This window comes from Aspergillus nomiae (genome assembly GCF_001204775.2).
Source record: "Aspergillus nomiae NRRL 13137 chromosome Unknown contig00012, whole genome shotgun sequence".
In the NCBI taxonomy this organism is placed as follows: Eukaryota; Fungi; Ascomycota; class Eurotiomycetes; order Eurotiales; family Aspergillaceae; genus Aspergillus; species Aspergillus nomiae.
In genome coordinates this window covers 140480-159052 of record NW_015378067.1, presented here as the reverse complement: position 1 = coordinate 159052, position 18573 = coordinate 140480, and the positions used below count along the sequence as shown (strand labels likewise).

The 18573-nt window shown below is 51.2% G+C and overlaps 5 protein-coding genes across 5 annotated transcripts; 2 read left to right on the top strand and 3 right to left on the bottom strand.

The window, feature by feature from the left end:
* Positions 1 to 1603: 1603 nt before the first annotated feature.
* ANOM_001538 (cytoskeletal protein-binding protein SLA1) lies at positions 1604 to 8983 on the bottom strand (the record flags this gene model as incomplete). The annotated part of the gene is made up of 9 exons (XM_015546795.1): positions 1604 to 1629; positions 1687 to 3546; positions 3607 to 3643; positions 3723 to 5027; positions 5213 to 5450; positions 7341 to 7662; positions 7722 to 8493; positions 8541 to 8801; positions 8867 to 8983. The coding sequence occupies 9 exons, from the start codon at positions 8981 to 8983 to the stop codon at positions 1604 to 1606; spliced, it is 4938 nt and encodes a 1645-aa protein (XP_015411484.1).
* A 1208-nt stretch (positions 8984 to 10191) lies between these two features.
* ANOM_001537 (putative pirin) lies at positions 10192 to 10618 on the top strand (the record flags this gene model as incomplete). The annotated part of the gene is made up of 2 exons (XM_015546794.1): positions 10192 to 10290; positions 10355 to 10618. The coding sequence occupies 2 exons, from the start codon at positions 10192 to 10194 to the stop codon at positions 10616 to 10618; spliced, it is 363 nt and encodes a 120-aa protein (XP_015411493.1).
* Positions 10619 to 10854: 236 nt separating this feature from the next.
* Positions 10855 to 13656, bottom strand: pmt4 (dolichyl-phosphate-mannose-protein mannosyltransferase; the record flags this gene model as incomplete). The annotated part of the gene is made up of 4 exons (XM_015546793.1): positions 10855 to 11651; positions 11712 to 11817; positions 11867 to 13354; positions 13447 to 13656. The coding sequence occupies 4 exons, from the start codon at positions 13654 to 13656 to the stop codon at positions 11206 to 11208; spliced, it is 2250 nt and encodes a 749-aa protein (XP_015411492.1). The 3' UTR covers positions 10855 to 11205.
* Positions 13657 to 14308: 652 nt separating this feature from the next.
* On the bottom strand, positions 14309 to 15418 carry ANOM_001535 (uncharacterized protein; the record flags this gene model as incomplete). The annotated part of the gene is made up of 1 exon (XM_015546792.1): positions 14309 to 15418. One exon carries the CDS (start codon positions 15416 to 15418, stop codon positions 14309 to 14311), a length of 1110 nt encoding a protein of 369 aa, XP_015411491.1.
* A 1318-nt stretch (positions 15419 to 16736) lies between these two features.
* On the top strand, positions 16737 to 18561 carry ANOM_001534 (putative MFS transporter; the record flags this gene model as incomplete). Its single annotated transcript, XM_015546791.1, has 4 exons — positions 16737 to 17717; positions 17784 to 18148; positions 18206 to 18305; positions 18472 to 18561. The coding sequence occupies 4 exons, from the start codon at positions 16737 to 16739 to the stop codon at positions 18559 to 18561; spliced, it is 1536 nt and encodes a 511-aa protein (XP_015411490.1).
* Between the last annotated feature and the right edge of the window lie 12 nt (positions 18562 to 18573).

Sequence of the window (18573 nt, the reverse complement as noted above, 5' to 3'; positions counted from 1 at the left end):
GAAACGGGAGCCGAGCCGGGCCGGATCCAGGCCATCTCCGTAACCCCACACGAGTCAAATCCCGAGTCATACGACGAAGATACTCTTCATGTAGACTAGCCAGGAACCCTCAAGGTTCCCTCGCCTTCTGCAGCTATCGCCGGCGGCATTCTTCTGCTTTGTAAGGCTGAGGTTCTACAGCCCCTTTCCTCTGTAAGGCCACGAAACACTTTTCCCGGCTTTTGATCCTCTATAGCGCGGTGTGATATGGCAATGGGCTTGCAGATACGAGGATGCAGCAGGTTTTGTATGATGATTAGTTATCACCCCGACGGCCTACTACTCCGTGAGGGATCAGGGTCCTGTTTCCCCTTTGGGGAATTGGTCTTTGGCTCTACTGGCTCTGACAGTAACTGTTGTGCGTACATCAATTAGGTGGCGAGAGAGGAGCTGTTATGATATACAATAAATAAAGTAAAGAAGGAAAAAGTGCAAAAAAAAGAAGGGCCCGAACCGCGGTTCGAACGCGGGGCCTCTCGCAGATTGGTACTATATAGCCCACTAAGAGTATTTATTAGTATCGAGGATATTGATGGAATGGCGACGAGGTCTCCTTACAAGCGAGAATCATACCACTAGACCATCCGGGCTGATGTCATTGTTGACCTTATTTCGTCTCTCAACGTGAAACCCAAGGAACCATGACCGAAGCTCTCTGAACATGGAGAGACAGCGTGCGCTTTTCGGGTCTGTACTGCACGGTGCTGCAAGATTTATCGAAGCGAATGCACTTGGTGCTTAATCTGTTACAATGCTGTGCTAGTTCTATATTCTTAAGGGGGATGCAACCAAACTGCCAGTGAGATGTGAAAAGTTTATGGCTTCATGGAAGTACTAATGGCCCCACCACGCTACTTAATATGGTACGCTTCTATACAATTGGGATGGGGGAGCTGCAGCCGTGGCTGGCAGTGCTCTGCTTCTGATAGTTGGCTCCACTTGCCAACGACCCTGTCAAAGTATTATTAGAGTACCCCTCTATGTATCGTACAATATGACTAAGAAAAGCAGAAAGAAGGAGGTAACAAGAATATAAGCACTTCTACTATCGGCCCGGCACCCTACTCCGGAGTAGAGAGAGAGAGAGGTATAAAGGCACATTTCAGCAGCTCATCCAACCAAAAGGATATTTTTCCAGAGTCCCCAAACATACATTAATGTAACATAAGAAAACGTTGTATCGAGACAGTCAATCTGAGACAGGTAATTGGGAGTATCAAGTACCAATCAGGAACAAAAGAAACAGAACAGAGGTCAAGTCATATCTTTAGGATCACGCATTGCCTGGACAATGATAACCAAGAACAGAAAGAAAGAAGAAATAAGAACGGCAAATCTAGCTGGCTGAAGCTGCGTCAGGGGTCACATGCGAGACATTGCTCCAAACATGACTGCGTAGATCGAGATTGTGGGCCAAGACGTTTAGTACGCATTACGGCGTCAGAGGTAGGAAGACGCGAGTTATTTATGGTTAGCGCGGGAAATCGCCGATGTGAAGAGTAAATAATGTATAAGATATGTGTCATGTGCCGCGAAAGCAAAAACGATTATATACATGTTCAGATTAAAAACCGAACGGATTTGTGGGCGCTGTGGGAGATAGTTAGTAGCCGCCTAAGAGATGTATGCATTGCTGGTGGAACTTACTGGCTTGTGCAAGATTAGCCCGGAGACCTGTCGGCTGGGGAGCGAGCTTCTTTGGAGCGTCATGCTTGACACCAAACCTGATTGGGGGTGCGGGCCCAGTCTTCTGTGGGGTCAGAGGTGCAGCCGTTGGCTGCTGAGGAATTGGTGGGATTGGCGGTGGCGACGTAGTGTTGTAAGGCATGCTGCCAACGCCATTCATACCGGTGGGTTGAGGCTGCAGGGGTTGGGGAAGGACGGAGTTGATGCCGGTTTGCATTGGCTGTTGCGGCTGTGCCTGGAAACCGAAGCCAGTGGGTTGCGGGGCAAGTCCCTGGAAGCCCACTTGCTGTTGCTGTTGCTGCTGGATTCCAAATTGAGATTGCGGTTGGAAACCAGTGGGTTGTGGCATCAAGCCATTTTGGAACTGATTTTGGGGCATGAACGCAGTTGGCTGTGGTTGGAGTGGTTGCTGGAACCGCTGCTGGTTTAGTTCGGCCAGACTCTGACCTGGAGCAGCGAGTGGCGGTCCAGCTTGAGGTAGCCCTGTCAGCTGAGGCTGCAGTGGAGGGAGGCCAAAAGAGCTTTGCTGTTGAGGGAAGTTCTGGGGTGCAGAAAGTGGTCGCTGAGGCGGAGGGGGAAGCAGCGAATTTTGACCCATAGTCTGAGGAGCGTGCGGGCGTGGTCTGGAAGCTTGTTGGAACCCAGTGGCTTGGGGACTGAATCCCTGCGTGGGGTTCTGGAGTGGCTGCTGGAGCGGCTGCTGTGCCGGCTGACCCAATTGAGAGAAGAAACCGGGAGTAGCACCCGTTTGTTGTGGCTGTTGGGGGGCAGGCGCGGGTACAGCAGTTGGCTGAGGCTGAATGACTGGAGGTGCCTGTGACGGAGGTTGTGAAGCGGGAGTCGGTTGGGTAGGAGTTGGCTGTAGCGGAGGGTGAAGCACGGATAAGTCTGCCATTGCCCCTGTAAGTTGCTGTTGTGGTGGCTGCGTTGTCACGGGCGAGGCTGCAGCAGGGGAAGCCGGCGTTGCAGCCGCTGGAGCTGCTGGAGCTGCTGGAGCTGGCGCGGGAGCAGTCTGCTTAGGCTGTTTGACCTCCCATGCATCGTCATCAAAACCACGCTGGACAGGCTTTTCCGGAGCCGCAGAAGTTGGAGAGGCTTCCTTTGGCTCCGCGTGGTTAGAGTCTTCCTTCTGCGCGAAAGCCTTGGGATCGACCACATCTCCGGTCTGCACAGCCGGCGCTGGCCTGCCCTTACGCGTATTGTTGCGCAGAACGCCTCCCGGACCCGCGAAGAGGCTACCGCCGTCCTCACCATTGCTGATGACTTCCTCTCCGCCGAAGCTTACGTTGCGCAACTTAGACTTGGCTCCGGTACGACTGAACATGGTATCTAGGTGGCGCATCACTCGTAAGATATCGCCTTCCTTCAAGCCAAGCGTGCGAAGTACTTCTGGCGTAATATCCGGAAGAATGCTCTCGTCCATCGAATCCTTGGTGAAATTCTGCGCATACCTCTCACATTGGTGTGGACCGACTCCTGCTTTCAGGAAGAAATCGAACCAATCATAATCGGACTGCTGGAACGAAGCTCCAGCAGACTCGGAGCGTTTGTTCTCAGCCGAAGGTCGGGATCTTTCAGGTTCTCGCTGTGTTGAACGACGCTTGATGTCGGAGAGTGGCTTGTCCTCGTCCAGTGACACTCCCGTCACCTTCTCAACGTATTCCAGGTCCTGAATAGACATTTTCGGGATAGGGACCGCGATCTTGACCCCGTTCATCTTGTGCAGATGGATCTTACCGTCTTGCAGGCCGATGAATTGAGCCTCCACAGTGAAAGTTTTGGTACGATCGGTCCATTGTCTCGTCTTGGTTGGGTCTGGCTCTTGGGGTTCGTTAGTATGACCAATCTCCTGACACAGTGAAGGGGGAAAAGGGAACTTACTCGACTTCTGGCTGCTACGGCTGTCACGCTTGTGATGCTATAATGAAAAAGATAACCGTTAGCGTTTCTAATAACACCATTATATATCGGCCAAATAGCCAACGGACAGCGCCTACCTCTCCGCGGGGCGAATCAATTGAATCGGTTCGTGACTTGCGCAAAGCCTCCTTGGCCAACCTTGATTCTTCGAGACGGTTTCGCTCCACTGCCGACAAGCCCGAGTCAACGCCTGATGGCTGACTGCTGGAGGCATAGCCGGTGATCTCGACATAGCTACTTGGGACTACGCCCTCCTTGCCATTCTTCACGCGCCGGACCATCCACCATTCCTCAGACTTGGTGTCATCAAGGACGATGACTTCATCGCCAACACTTACACCCACTTCGTCGTCTTGCTGTGCCATGAAGTCATAGAGAATCTGACCCTTCTTCTGTCCTCCCCCACCGGAGCCAGCCGCAATGACTTCCCTCAAGCCCTCTGCGCGGTAGGCTCCGGAGATTTCACCAAGTGCCGCGACAATCTCTCTGGCGGTGTCTTTTGCGCCGGCATGGAAATCAATGCTTTTGCTGGGGCGAACCAGGTCGACAAAAACGTGCTTCCCTTCAATGGAGTAATGAGACAGCTTGTCAGCTGTCCATTCCTGCTCTTCCCCATCGTCTTCCGGCGAGATGAAGATCGTCCCAGTAGCAATGTTGATACCCAGGGTTGTCGGCATCTTCTTCCTTTTGCCCATCACCTCAACCATTTCATTGACATTGTAGATGTGATAGCCGGAAGGAGAACGGGGTGCAGGGCCGACTCTGTTGTACGGCGGGGACTCTTTCACATGTCCTTTACTATCCTGCTCCTGCACCAAGGTGATCTGAGGAGGGCGTGTCGGGAGACCCGGGGACCGGGGAGACTCTACACGCGGAGATATCTGCTGGGACGGGGGACGTTGTGGGAGGGCCGGCGGCGGCGGCGAAGGCTCCCGCTGATAGCTTGGTTCGGGCTCATACGATGGCTGGGGCTGCGGGGGTGGCGGCACTGCCCTGGTGGCTTCGGGCTCTGCATGCTGTTTGTGAATTATATCAGCAATCGCTGCGGCGGCTGGGTTCTGAACGGTGCCGATGGGCGAGCTTGAGACAGGGCTGCTGGCCTCTTCTGTCGGTGCCGCCGTTGGGCGCTGCGGGAGTGTCGGAGGTGCGGCTTCGGCGGGAGGAGCAGGAACAGATGATGCTGCGGGAGCGTGGGCAGCCTGTTCAACAATCTCGATATAATTTGCCGGGGCGAAACCGAAATCCCCGCTGACCCCAACTAGGGTCCAGTCCGGGTCCGATATGTCGTACACCACCAGTTCTGCATCTTCGGAGAAGGATACCTCTTCGTCTGTTTGGCGTGTGTAATCAAATAGCGCTTTGGCAGAGTGAATTGGCTGGGCCTGTATATTCAATTCGGTTCCACAGTCAGTAAATGTCCGATTCAACGGTGATCCACTCTCTACCCCTGAGGGTGGGAACGAACAACCACCAGCTCCGGTCAGAGAACGGGAGGCCCGGAGGACAACAGCAATGCCTCATGTGAATTCCAGGTTGCACAGCAAAGTGCGATAGGATACATCCTTACCTCCTCTATGTAGTTATTAGGCACAAGACCTTCGGGCTCGTCCTCATCATCGTGTTCCGCCTTCTTCTTGGCCTTCCACCAATCGTCTTCGTCGTTGCTCTCCAGGAGGTATAATAGGTCACCCTCGCGAAGCTCTAATTCACCTTGCGCCTGAGGGTGATAGTCATAAAGGGCCGTGTACACACCGAGGAAACCCATGGTGGGCGCCGTCAGCTGGCAAACCGGGATAGAATTCCGGCTATCGTAGAAGGAGTTGTTGTATTATTGCAGCTGCTGCTCCCAAGAGCAGCGGTTCTAAATGGTCGTGTAACCAAATGGTGCTCCCGCTTGGGCCCTGAGGGAGATAGCGGAGAGTAGACTCAAAGGTCGGGCGACGGTCGATGGGTCGGTCGGGGGGGTTAGTTAGTTCGTGGTGGTGGGCTTGGCAATTACGCAGTGGCAGTACTTCAGGTACCGATATCGAGCCCGAGGCCGCAGCACCGCAACTGTCGGATAGGACGGGGAAGGATGAGGAGAGGGCGAAACGGAGAGAACTCCCGTGTGAGCCGTTGACCGGGCGGGGTGGGATAGGGAAACGAGAGAAATGTGGGAGAGAAAGGGTCGAGTCGGAAGAGTTTCAGGGAGAGACAGACACACGAGGGAGGGAATGGAGGAAGTTGGCCGATCCGTTCGTGGTTTGGTTTACTCCTGTGGAGGCTGTGAGGGGGTGCAGCCTTAGGCATCAGAAGCGCCCGGTCACGTTTTCTGCACTGCCTTATTAACCACTGCTGACGAGTGAGTCTGTTATCCGAACTTCCTTCTTGTATACTGCGTGCTCAGACAGTCAGACAATAGGCGATGGTATTCCTACAACCTGATTGATCTTCAATGGTACCCCAAAGACCGTAAAATGGCCGAAGAAGAAGTGACACCATGTACTAAAGAGATAGGGCTGCTTGTTGCTCAAGTATTACGGCTAAGCTCTATTATCTCTATACATCATACCAAAAGCCTGGAGCACGATATAGATCCTAATAACCCTCAGATGAGAGATCCACGCTACAAGTTTATTCGCACCTCTCCGACAGACTCATACATATATCCATCTACAGTGCTACCTACACAAAGCACAACCCTAAATAAGGCAGATAGAGTCACACACACGTCTTCCCTCTACCCATCCATGGCTCAACATCACCATCCAAATCTACACAGCAGGCAGTAATAATCACCACCATCATAGTGACAGTGACTCCACCCCCCACCACCTGACAACATTCCTAGTAACATTCCACATCCCTTGTAAGCTAAACTATCCCTCAACCTCACTATCCACACAACCCTCACAAACCACCACGCATACACAACTCATTACCACTACCACCAGCCAGAGATAAGAATGACACAGTTCCACCCGATCTCCCTCAAATCCCTCCGCAGGCGTCTATCCAGACACTCCAAGCCCAAATCACCCAGCACAACCATCACAGTTTCTTCTTCAGAAGTCTCAGAAGCTGAATCACAGACTGTTAAGCCCATAACCCGACGCAAAAGCGTAAAAGAGATTAGGAGAGCAGTGATCGAGTTCCTGGAAGAGATTGGCGGTGTGGTTAGGGCTATTCCTATCGATGAGGACTATGGACGGTGTGACTGTGGACGGTGTTTTGGGCGGTGTTTCGGGCGGACGCCGTACAGTAGATATGGGCCGTATGTTCTACATATATATATGTGTCTGTTTTTACTTAGTTGGTTGGTTGGGTACTGATGGTATACTAGGGCTTTGATCGGTCGTGATCTGGATGATACTGTGTGTCTTTTGAGGTCGAGGCCGGTTTGTTGATGTGCCGGGCTGTCGGGTGGGATGGATTTGTTTGCTAGGTGCTTGGGCGTTCCTTGATATATTCATGGGATGGAGTTCCTCAGTGTTTATGCGTTGACTATGGCTATGATTCACGAGTTGCCCCGTAGGTTATGGACTTGAGGGATGGCCTATTGCTCTGTATGATAGAATCTTTTGCTTTGTATATGTGTCAAGGTACCCAGAAGTTGAGATTGCAGGTACTTTGTTGGGATGAAAAATGATAACCAAGAATAGACACAGATCTACAAATCGTCAAGTACAAATATGACATAGTCTAAGGGTAGTTACAGTTCATCTTTGAAGATTTCCTCACTGCCCTCTTCCGCGTTGTCCGCAGGCAGCTCCTCCCCCTTTGGCTCGTCCTTCGGTTTAGCCTCTAGGACCTCCTTCTCTGGAACTTTCTTCTCGGCGGGAGCCTTCTCCTGCGGCTTTTCCGTTGTGCCATGGTCCTCCGACTCTGTTCCAGACTTGGCTCCCGTTTCTTCCTCCTCTTCATCTTCATCGGTGTCCACGATGCCTCTCAATCCACGCTCGCCATTGGCCGTGACGTGTTCCAATGTCCAGTCCTTACCCTGAGCGAGCTCTTCGAGTCGGGTCTCAGGGTTTCGATCTTCTCCGGGTCAAGCCCAAGCTTTTCTAGGTCGACTTTGGACAGCTGCAACACCTCACCATTCTCGCGTTTGGCCACCACTTCCACCTTCTCTTCTCCGGCGGAAGCTACGCGGCCTTTCTCGATTTCCTTGCCTTCGGTGCCCACGAGCTTCTTGGCACCGACCTCAATGTCACCGACGATAGGAAATTCTGACGTAGTAGCAGACGATTCGACAAGTCTCTGGGCCAGGTGATACTGCCGCATCGCCTCCCAGTCGGGAACCTGGTCAGGTAAGAGAACCTCGCGACACTCAATTGAATGGAGCTCCTCCTGCTGTGGGGGTAGGAAGGCGACATCATTGCACAAGCGCGGGGTGTAAATGACCATCAAGTAGGAGCAAGTCGTCAGCTCTTTGATCCAGCCAATGCGATCCGTCGACTGGGGATGACAATGGAACTGAACCTCAATCTTCCGGTTCTTCCCCGTCAAATCGCACTTAGTCCCGCCCTCCAACCGCTGCACCAGATACCGCGATCCCCCCTTCGTCTGGAGCTCGGCCACGTCCGTCGTTGTTGCTGTTGTTGTCGCCTCGGCCGGCCTTTTGCGCTCAGCTTCACCATCCTCCTCTTCATTGGCCCGGGGAAACCGGCCCAGGATAAACGAATGCGTTGCCGGATCCTCCATGGGAGGATAGTTAGGGATCCCACTGCCAGAAGGCAGCGCATGGAACTGCTTGATCTGCTTCTTGTAGCAGAACGAGTACGACCACCAGCCCGAAACATAGTACATGCATTTCCCTTCCATCTCGCTAAGAAGTTCCAAGCCGCGGTCCGTCGCCCGAGCCAGCTCCTGCTTCTCGTCCGTCTCACTGGCCTCCTTGGTCTTATTCGTCGGACCCTTTCGTCTTTCTCGACTTGCGGGATTTGACAGAGGAATCGTTGGCCTTGGAGGGTTAGCTCCTCGTATGTGAGCTGCAGTCCTCCTTCCTGTTGCGGGCTGTGCTCTTGCGACTCATCTGTGCGAGGCTTTAGCGGGATCTGCGGCTTTTGTAGAGAGTTTCCCTGTTGGTCATCGGAAACGGGAGGGCTACTTTGCGTCCGTAGTAATTCTTTCGCGTGAGAGTCAAGAACATATTCGTCAGGGAAAAGGACTTGGTACTAAGTTTAGCTTTCAGATTAGCGAGAATGTCGGTGTTAGCGCAACGACTGGGAGTGGGATGTACTTGAGGAAACGCGAGTAGATCGTCGTGAATATTGAAGACTTTCTTGTTCGCAAGGGCGGTAGAAGTCGCGCATGCTAAAGTTAGCAAGGACGCTACGATTTGGTTGCGCCGGCCCATGGCGGCGAGTTGTAACGATAAATGTCGATAGCGTTGGGCGCTGCTTGGCTGGGGCGTTACGGACTTGCAACGATCTGGCCTGATGAGAGCTTTCCTGGTGGAACTCTGAGGCCCACGTCACTTAATGGAAGGAAATTCTATTAATTAGAATATGAACAAGAAAGGTAGAGATAGTTCAATTGGTCATCATGGTACTATATGGGAAGATATGTGCTGGAGGGAAAGCCCTCGCTGCAGTTGGAAGCAGAGCAACATGACAGCTGTGAAGAACATCCGATTGAACGGTTGCGTTGGGGGTTTCGGCTTATCACCACGTGCCTTGTGCACTAGAGCCAGAAGGGAATGACCAACCAGATCAATGGAGGTCATAGATTCATGCACTTTGAATGAATATTGAAGAGCGATTGGATGGTTTTGCTATAGATTTGACATCTGTTTGATTGGTGGCTGACCTTCCAGTTTGTAGTACCTGCATCCCCCCAGGCTCTACCTAGTAGCTGTATGTGTAGGTAGCGCAAAGTTGTTTGTACATAAACCAGATAAATACAACGAACTACAGGGCGAAATAGAATATATTCAAGTGAGCAGTTACTAAGAGATGACACTATACAGGAGTCAAGGAAGAACTCAGCCATGACTGAGCATTACCTAAAATCACGGTAGATGTACTACAGTGTACATGAGCAACACGCACCTGAGGAACGAATTTCCAGGTTGCTGAGTGAAGTCTGAGTCAGTTACCAATCAACGGCCGGAAAAGAGTCCACCGACCCACTGAATCAGCGATTGGAAATCCAGGGGACGCCCAAAAGCGGACTAGCGGCTGCTGACCTTGATCTTTGTAAGCCCCATCTCATCGCCGATCTACAGACACTAACTGATATGCAGATGCTTATTAGCCGATTATAAGAATTGACTAAATGGCCATGTCCCAATGGCTCCAGACATTTCTACTCCCTTCTCGTTAATTGTCCAATCCATATAAATATTCCCTTCCAGCGCCGATGAAACTACTTCTCTCGTTTTCAATCGCAATCACAGCTATCTTCCTATCGCTATATTTTAGCCATCTCAAAGCGCTAGTTTCCTTCATACAACAAGAAGTGTCAACTCGCCTCAACATCACCACGAACACAGCCAACACGATTACTCCCAACCAAATCAACGCAGACTCTTTCCCAGTGACAATAACTCCTCCAACGAGCAAAATGGCCCTTCCCCGCGCAATCCGCCAAATCGTTCTGGCCATCGAACAAGCCGAGGGTGCCGGGGCCGGGTGGACGCATCGCACAGTCCCTACCGAAGGGGTGGAATGCATTTGCCTATACCCTTTCTGGAACAACAGTCTTTGGGTCGAACGATTCTACAAAGTTGGTGAAGGAATTCCACAACGTGGTCTTCGACCAGGGCGGAGATTATGTGGAGGCCTCGGTGCCGGACAATGCCGAATCGGAGTCCAGGTTCATTCTGGTGGCTGGTCAGCCGCTAGACCAGAAGGTTGTGCAGTACGGTCCGTTTGTCTTGACCAGCCAGGAAGAGGTTTACCAGGCGATGGTTGATTATCAGACTGCGTCGAACGGATTCGAGAGAGTCCGTGGGTGGGAGAGTGAAATCGGCAAGAGAATGGCGTTTTAGATAAGAGGTTGCATATGCGTTCCTGATGTGTGGACTTTGTACTGTTTGATGATACTCAACGTGGCGTTTCTTTCCTGTTGCCTTTTGTGCGCATAGATATAATGTTTCTGAGGTCCTATTTCAATAGAGCATTTTCATGGTGGATACCTCCTTTGTACCCAGTAGACTATGTATGTAGTAGCCTCATGCAGAAATGGGAACCGTAGGTATACATCTCGAGTGCGGTCTTGTTTTCTATTCATAACGTTTTATTGAGTTGATATCACAGGCGCAAAAACCAAAAGGAGCAGAGAAAACAACTCAAGGAGATGCGAGATTAAAAGATGAAAAAGAATGGTTCCGGCCCCAATGAGAAAGAAATACAATGACTCAAACGAGCCCCAAAAGAGCACCGTCTCGCAATGTAGCCGCGTTGGGCTTCAAGCCACTTGCTTTCGCGGCGCTCCCGAAGCTTACTCAGACCATCGTGATGCACACTCATTCACTATCTTACATGCCATGTTTACACCATCCTCAGACACAGGTTACATGATTTCGGGGCGCTTACATGCTGTCGGAAGCTGTTGACATACCCCGACTTAATCGCCTTATTTGGCGAAGTGGAGGTCATAGCCCAGCCACCGACGTGCGTTTACACCAGCAACGTCCAAGCCCGGGGTACCATAAGTCAGGGGTGCATAGAACCAAAATCCCCAGACAGTGATGGCCAGAATAGAAAGGGTGGCGATCCAGCCCGCAACAAGAGACTTGCGGCTCATCCGTTCCTTGGCCGTTACGAAATGACGGGGACGGACAGACTTGGACTTGCCCGATGGATCAACCTCGCTATCGACAACGGCTTGGACCGGCTGGAGGTTGAAAATGAACTCAATCAGAGCGCCCGTCACTAGACAGGAGGCAAGGTGAGCAGGAAGGTAGTGATGCAAGAAACGCTGACGGCCCATCAACCAGAAGGGGAAGTAGTGGGCTCCCCAGCAGAGGAATAGGAAACCGGTGCTGTTGTACAGGCGAGAACGGGCACCGAGTCCCCAAACTATAGCGCACTCAGTCAGTCTTTGCCTCTCCGCATTTGCTATCCTCCAGGTTTACTTACTTTCTTCCACGGCATCAACTCCACGGCGGAGAGACAACTGATCGGCACCAATCACACCAGCGAAAACAGCCAGCAGACTACTGGCAATCCACCACCGATCGGTTACCTAGGAAATAAATCTGTTCACGGGTATCATTCTTGGTCCAGAAGCTGACACCTCGCAAAAGGAATGGCCACTGGAAAGGCTCACTCGCGTATGGGTGGCTGCTGGTCAAGGCATTGTTGTGGAAGAACATGGCGCGCTGGAGCTCCAGGTACTTCCGAAGGAAGGGCAGCTGTTTCACTTTGCGTTCTTCCTTCTGCTTGCGAGGGCTGTCTTCCTCCAGCGACTCGATGGACTCCGCGTACCACAGGTTGCTGGTTTGAAGGACGTTCTTGTTACCGTTGATCTCGGCTTGCTTAAAGCCCCACTCAGGCAAAGGAGTTGTGTGTGTCCACATGGCCACTCGGGTGGGGAAATGAATCAATTTGAAATGGCTGGACAGAGTTCTGAACTCCTGGCCGGCCTTGCCATTCTCAATCTTAATCTCGAACAAGGTCTCGTTATGTCTCTCGCCACTGGCCACATCCTTGGTCACAGTCGTGAACTCCTGGTTGGTCGGATAAAAGGGGGAGGCAACATCATGGGTCAGTAGGATCGAGTCGGTACCCAAGTGAAGCAGCTGGACGAGGTCGCCGTTCTTCACACTGTGGCCCTGGCCATCATTGTCTTCCAGAGCTACCGTGGGAAGGATCTGCCATTGGTTGTTGGTATCATTGAACGGGTATCCCGTCACCTGCTGGCCCTGGCTGGAAATACGTCCATCGTCATAGCGAAGCGGGTACCGTTCCCAGTGACTGTGGAGGAACACCTTAGTGTCCTTATGCCGAATGGTGATCGCGTCATAGTATTGGATTCCGATGGACTCGGCCGCCAGGGCATTATCGCTGAGGGTTTCCTGGAATTCGGGGGTCATAAAGTCATCACCAGGGCCGGAGCGGGTCAGAATCGCGAAATGGACCTGGAACCAGAACAGATAGAAGAAGAAGGGCACGACGATAAGGCCAAAAGCACGCGCTGCGAAGTGCTTGGTCCACTCCAACATGCTGAGAGCGCCGGCGGGACGGCGAATATCCAACAGATTCCACAGGTCGACCATGACGGCAGCGCCGATGGTCACGAAAGTGAAAACACCGACATACTTGGTAGAAATGACGCAGCTGAGACACACACCCGTCAGTAGCAGCCACTTCCACCACTTCCGTCCGAAGGGTTCGTGGCGCAGCTTGTAGAAGCGAACGTAGCACAGAATGCTCAGAGCCATTGTGATGACCAAGGTGGCATCCAGAAGGATCAACCTGTCCTCAGCAATGTGCGCATTGTCAAACAACACAAGGCCAGCGGCCAGAACGCAAGCCGGCAGCGAGTATCCCGACTCCCACATGATCAAGAAAACCACGGGGACCGTCAGTGCGCCGAGGGTGGCGGGTAAGGCGCGAAGAGCGACATAGGGAACTTTGTTCTCGATGTACGAGTCGCCGATGTTTTCAAACAAGAAGTGACCATCATAGCCGACGAGCCAGCCCATCGCCGCAAAGAGAAGCTTGCCAAATGGAGGGTGAACATCGAAGAAGTACGTGCGTTGAAGGTAGTACGAGGCGAACTGAAGCACATGATCGTGTTAGAAACGTCCGGTCATTTTTCGGGTATAGAAATATGTATGACCTACTTTTCCAAAGTGCACCTCTCAAAGACAACTTCATCGGGGTAAGAAATCCTATAGAACCGGGTGATGAATGCCAGCACAGTCAGAACCGTTATGGCCAGCCTATAATCCCATTCTGACTGAGGCTTGGGGGTTGCACCCTGGTTGTTGGGATAAGGAGAAGAGACATCTGAGGGTCCAGGGGATGCCTCCTTCTTTCCGCCTCTCTTCCGGAGAGACGGTGAAGGGGATTGAGACATGCTCAGTGGCTGTAATCGACGACGAGAATTGATAGTAGAAAAAAGATCACCTAATGAGCTTCGACGGGGAGCACGGAGCAATTGGTTAGTTAGAGCAAGGAGAATAGATAGTGAGGAATATTCTTCATGCGATGACCTACAGAAAGTAATCAGGAAAAGGACATCATATAGAGAAATAAAAGAAAAGGGAAAGAGAGAGGCTTGTTGTCGTACGGAGAATGAAGAGGGGAGCTGCGCACTGATTGCGTGTCTTCATCCCCATACACAACACGCCGGAACGGAACAAGGAGCTCATCCGAACTTTATTTCCTTTGACCCAGAATTTCCGTTTGCTTGCTCTTCTATATTTAACCTCGGGTTTCACCTGTGGATATATTTGGTTTTCCTTGGTTGCGTGTCCTATGCAATAGAAAAATAAAATATAATTCAAAAATCAAAATAAATATATAAATTTGAATCTTGAACAAAAAAATACAAAATATATATGAAAAAAAAAAAGAAAGGAAAAAAAATCACAACAGTGGGATATCCAATGCAACATAATAATCGCACTCCAACGCTCAAACATCATCATGACCGAATGAAACATTATGTACAAATCGACCCTGCGGATTTCCATAAGTAAAACAAAGCGCCTCATAGACGGCCAAAACTAATCATCATCGGACATATTTAACAACTCCAGCTCTGTTCTGACGAGCGACTGAAACTCGGCGCGTGTGATCCCTGTGGCTCTAGCGAGCCGGAACAGACTCTTGATGTTAGAGCCAATATGCTGCTTGACGCCTACCTCGCATGCTGACTGATTTTCGGCCTCCAACTCGAGCTTGGCAACAGCCTCCGAGCTGTTAGACGAGGCAGATGATGGTCGTGGATGGTTCAGTGCACTATCAGCGTCTCCATGACCATTGAGGTGCAGTGGGTTCTCAGATGCTTGAGTATCAGCATGAGGTTTGAGGAGATTGGCTAGCAAATCTCCGCCCAGGGAAGATGGACCGAGTTCTGGCTGTTCTTCCGATGGATCATGGTTGTCCATCGCCGGCTGCACATCGGCATATCGCGAGAAGTAGGACGCTTCAGACATGTCCTGGTGCTGAAGGGCAGATCGTCCATTAGGAGCGGGGGGTTTCACCGATGGGGTCCTCCCCGGTGTAGCGTCATACTGAGCCCAGTAATCGTCGTCGTCATCTTCTTCGTCTTTAGCAGCTTCCTCCTCCTTCTCCGCCGCTCTTAAAGCATCCTCCATCAACCGCTCCTTGGAGTGTGAATTGGCTTCCCCTATCGATGCCGACCAGACATCACCATCTGCCCTACTGCTTTCGTAGGGCAAAAGTTCTGCGACTCGCCACCCGGGTCCGCCACCATCCTTGTCGTTGGGGCACCACAGATAGATAGCCTTTAAACGATAGTCCGAGAGCAAAACGCGGGACTGTAGTGTCTCCTCGTCCACGCGCTTATATTCCACGGGAACCTCATCGGGTAGTTCAATCTCGCCCGACACTGGGTGTGGTTCAAAGCTGCTCTCATTCACCACCGTTTGAAGACGCTCAGCTTTTCCGGAGTCCCAACAAAGTAGTCGCAGCCATGATTCGCTCGGAGAAGCGGCGAGGGAACTCAGAACCTGAACACGCTGGCGTAGCACGGGCGATAGGAGAGGCAAAAGTGCAGGCGGGGGCAATGGCGATACAAAAGCCGTAGGGAGACAAGCCAGCAGAGGCGGGAGTAGGGTGCGAGGATCAGGAGGGGAGATGAGGTCAACCATTGCGACTGACGGTATTTCGTAAGGTCAGATTGGTCGTAGGGAAGAGGAGAGCTCTGACGTGTAACGGGCGTTCGGAGTAAATTGGTTCTTTAATTTCTGTATTTACTGCGGAAGGTTTCCTCGTTGGCGGTGAGTAAACTATACGTACATAAACTGGATGAGAGAAAGGAGAGAAAGACAAGAGAGGGAGAGAGAGGGTTTATAGTCAAGAAAAGGAAAGCAACGTGTTAGCGATCGCCTTAAACCAACCACTACTCCGTACTTACTAGCTGTGCCACCACCAGTCGGGGGAAGGGGAGAAGCTTCGCATGGTCTCGAATCGCTTGGTCTCCCTTCGCCCGAAGAGAGCGCAAGAGAGAGAGAGTGGGGTCCCATTTGCGGGGTTGGGAGCCACCGTGGTAGTGAATTAGATTGACTCTGGGAATGTTGACAGATCAGACCAGTGTGAGATTTTAGGGATATGCCCCTTTTGAACCATTTTCCCTCCATTTGGGCGGTCATGGAACTCGGATCGGCGGACGTGGTGGACTAGAATCTTGAAGTCTACCTGTACAATATATATTCCACGGTCGACCCTCTTTACAAACACAATAGGTGAATATGTCGGAGGAAATTGAATGATAGAACCTTGAAAAAATTAATCATGGGATTCAAAGAGAACAAATAAATCATAGAAATTATTGAGTGAATTATAGTCAGTAGTTTCAATTAAATTAAAAACTATTTTAATTGCAACGAATTAATTGATCGACTTGATGCTTATCTTGGACAGGCTGACCATGTGATCTTCCCGACCAACTCTGTTTGTGTTTGTGGTCAAACAAATCCCAATGAACATTCCACAAACATTGGCAAGTCTTACTGGTGCCTCATGAGTGACGATGGCTTCAAGCATAATGCAAGGGATTCTTGTTCCACACCCCAACATTGCCAATGAGTTCGGAGGGACAACTCTGGCCAGATGTGCTATCCTAGAAGCCACTGAAATTATTGTCAGCTGAGGGCACAATTGGGGCTGAAGTGGCCATTCAATTTAAAGCGACCTCGGTACCATGTTAGGTATGTTAGCATGGTCAATCCTCAATACTCCCGTGGCTGAATGGCGCTATTGGGTGCTTGCCGTCGGGGACTGCATTAGTCTGCGGATAACTGCACGAAACATTTCCGATAAGCTGCCACCCAGCTAAAATTCGACTCTGGATCGAATTTCTTCTTTACCTTTGCTCGGCGTTGGATGACCATGGAACAATAAGGTCAAATGTGGGAGCCATTCAAGGGAAAACGATATTAAATATAAGAAGAGGAAAAGGCCACTATTATGATCGAAGAAAAAGTTCCCGAGACAGCCATGGCCTCCTCGCCATTGACGCCCGATGGTCTGCAGTCGAACGGCCGTGAAGTCGTGGAGGCAGCCCTTCCGGAGGAATTGAAAGAGTTGGAGAGGAGACTTCGCTGGAAAGTGGACTGGCGCCTCTGCACCATTGCCGGCATTCTCTGCAGTCTCAATCTGCTCGACTCCGGCATCCTCTCGTCGGCCTCGGTGACTAGTATGCTCAGCGATCTTGACCTTGAAGGTACTCGATATTCGGTATCGATATTCATCTTTACCATAGCCTCCGTGGTCTTTCAACTCCCCTGCACAATTGCGGTGCGCTGGGTTGGTCCGCGGATCTGGTTTGCATCTATCACATTCTGTTTCGGCCTGCTTACTTTATGCACGGCATTTGTTCAAACGTGGAAACAGCTTATTGCTCTTCGTGTGCTTCTAGGCATGGCTATGTCCGGTATTTACCCAGGGTTGACATACCTCATCAGCACCTGGTACACCCGGCGGGAACAACAGCTCCGATTCGCATTTCTCCAATCGGGAGAGGTCACCGTGATGGCGACAGGCACGATCGTCAATTACGGCCTGAATCACTTGGATGGACGGGCGGGGTTAAGCGGCTGGCGCTGGATGTTCCTTGTCCAAGGACTTATCACCTGCGTCATTGGTATCGTCACGTATTGGTGGATGGTCGATTTCCCCGAATCAGCACACCGAAGCTTCTACTTCCTATCGGAGGCGGAGGCACAGTTAGCTGTACAGCGTATCCAGACCGATCGTGATGATGTGGTGCCCGAGCCTTTTTCATGGAGCAAAATCGCCATGAACTTTTCGGACCCGAAGCTATACGGATTTGCATGCATGTTTTTCATTCTCAATTTGGTTTCCACCGCATTGTCCTATTTTCTCCCGATCATTCTGCAATCGGGAATGGGGTTTTCTAGCAACGCAGCTATTATCCTTTCCACTCCAGTATGTCCCATCTTCAACGCCGCGTTCTTTCTTTGCAAGTGGCTATGTGTATACTAACTTGAGCAGCCATACTATTGGTCGGTTGTACCTGTTCTTTTCACTTCTCTTGTTGGAGACACGTATCGGCTACGCGGGCCACTGATCACGTTCAACGCCCTCTGTCTCATAGCGGGCTTCTTGATGTTCGGCCTCCCTTCCTCCACTCAAGTTACTGTGCGGTATATCGGGACATTCTTGGCCACTGGGGCATACGTCTCCAATTGGGCGGCACTGAACGCGTTTATGGCAAACAATATAGTGGGGCAGTGGAAGCGCGCCACCACCGCGGCTGCAGTATCTGCTTGTAACGGGCTGGGAGGAGTGGCGGGTAGCTACATTGTCCGGCAGCAGGAGGCCCCGCAGTATCAGACTGCTGTGTGGGTATCGGTGGGGTACGTATTGATACGTCAATTATGTTGAGAGCCTGGAGCTGTGGCTAATTGAAGCAGGTCCCATATTCTCATGATTGCCATTGTGGGTGTATTTACCCTCGCCTTTTACATTTGCAACCGTCAGCAGAAGAGGGGGCAACTAGTCATCCAGAACAGAGTACGCTCTTCCCCAGTTAGAGTCAATATTGCATGACTTAATTGCTAATCTGCGCAGGCCCATTTTCGGTATACCTACTGATTTGACGTCTGTCCAACGAATATACGATCTTCGGGAGGATAAAAGTACCAACCACGAATATAGCTAATGTGCAAATGTTACATAGATTTCTAAGCTGACCTTTTTGACGTCGGTATTATTGTACGTCCCCACTCACCATGACACGAATATAGAATCTGCGCCTAGAATGGATTGATTCATATTGTAC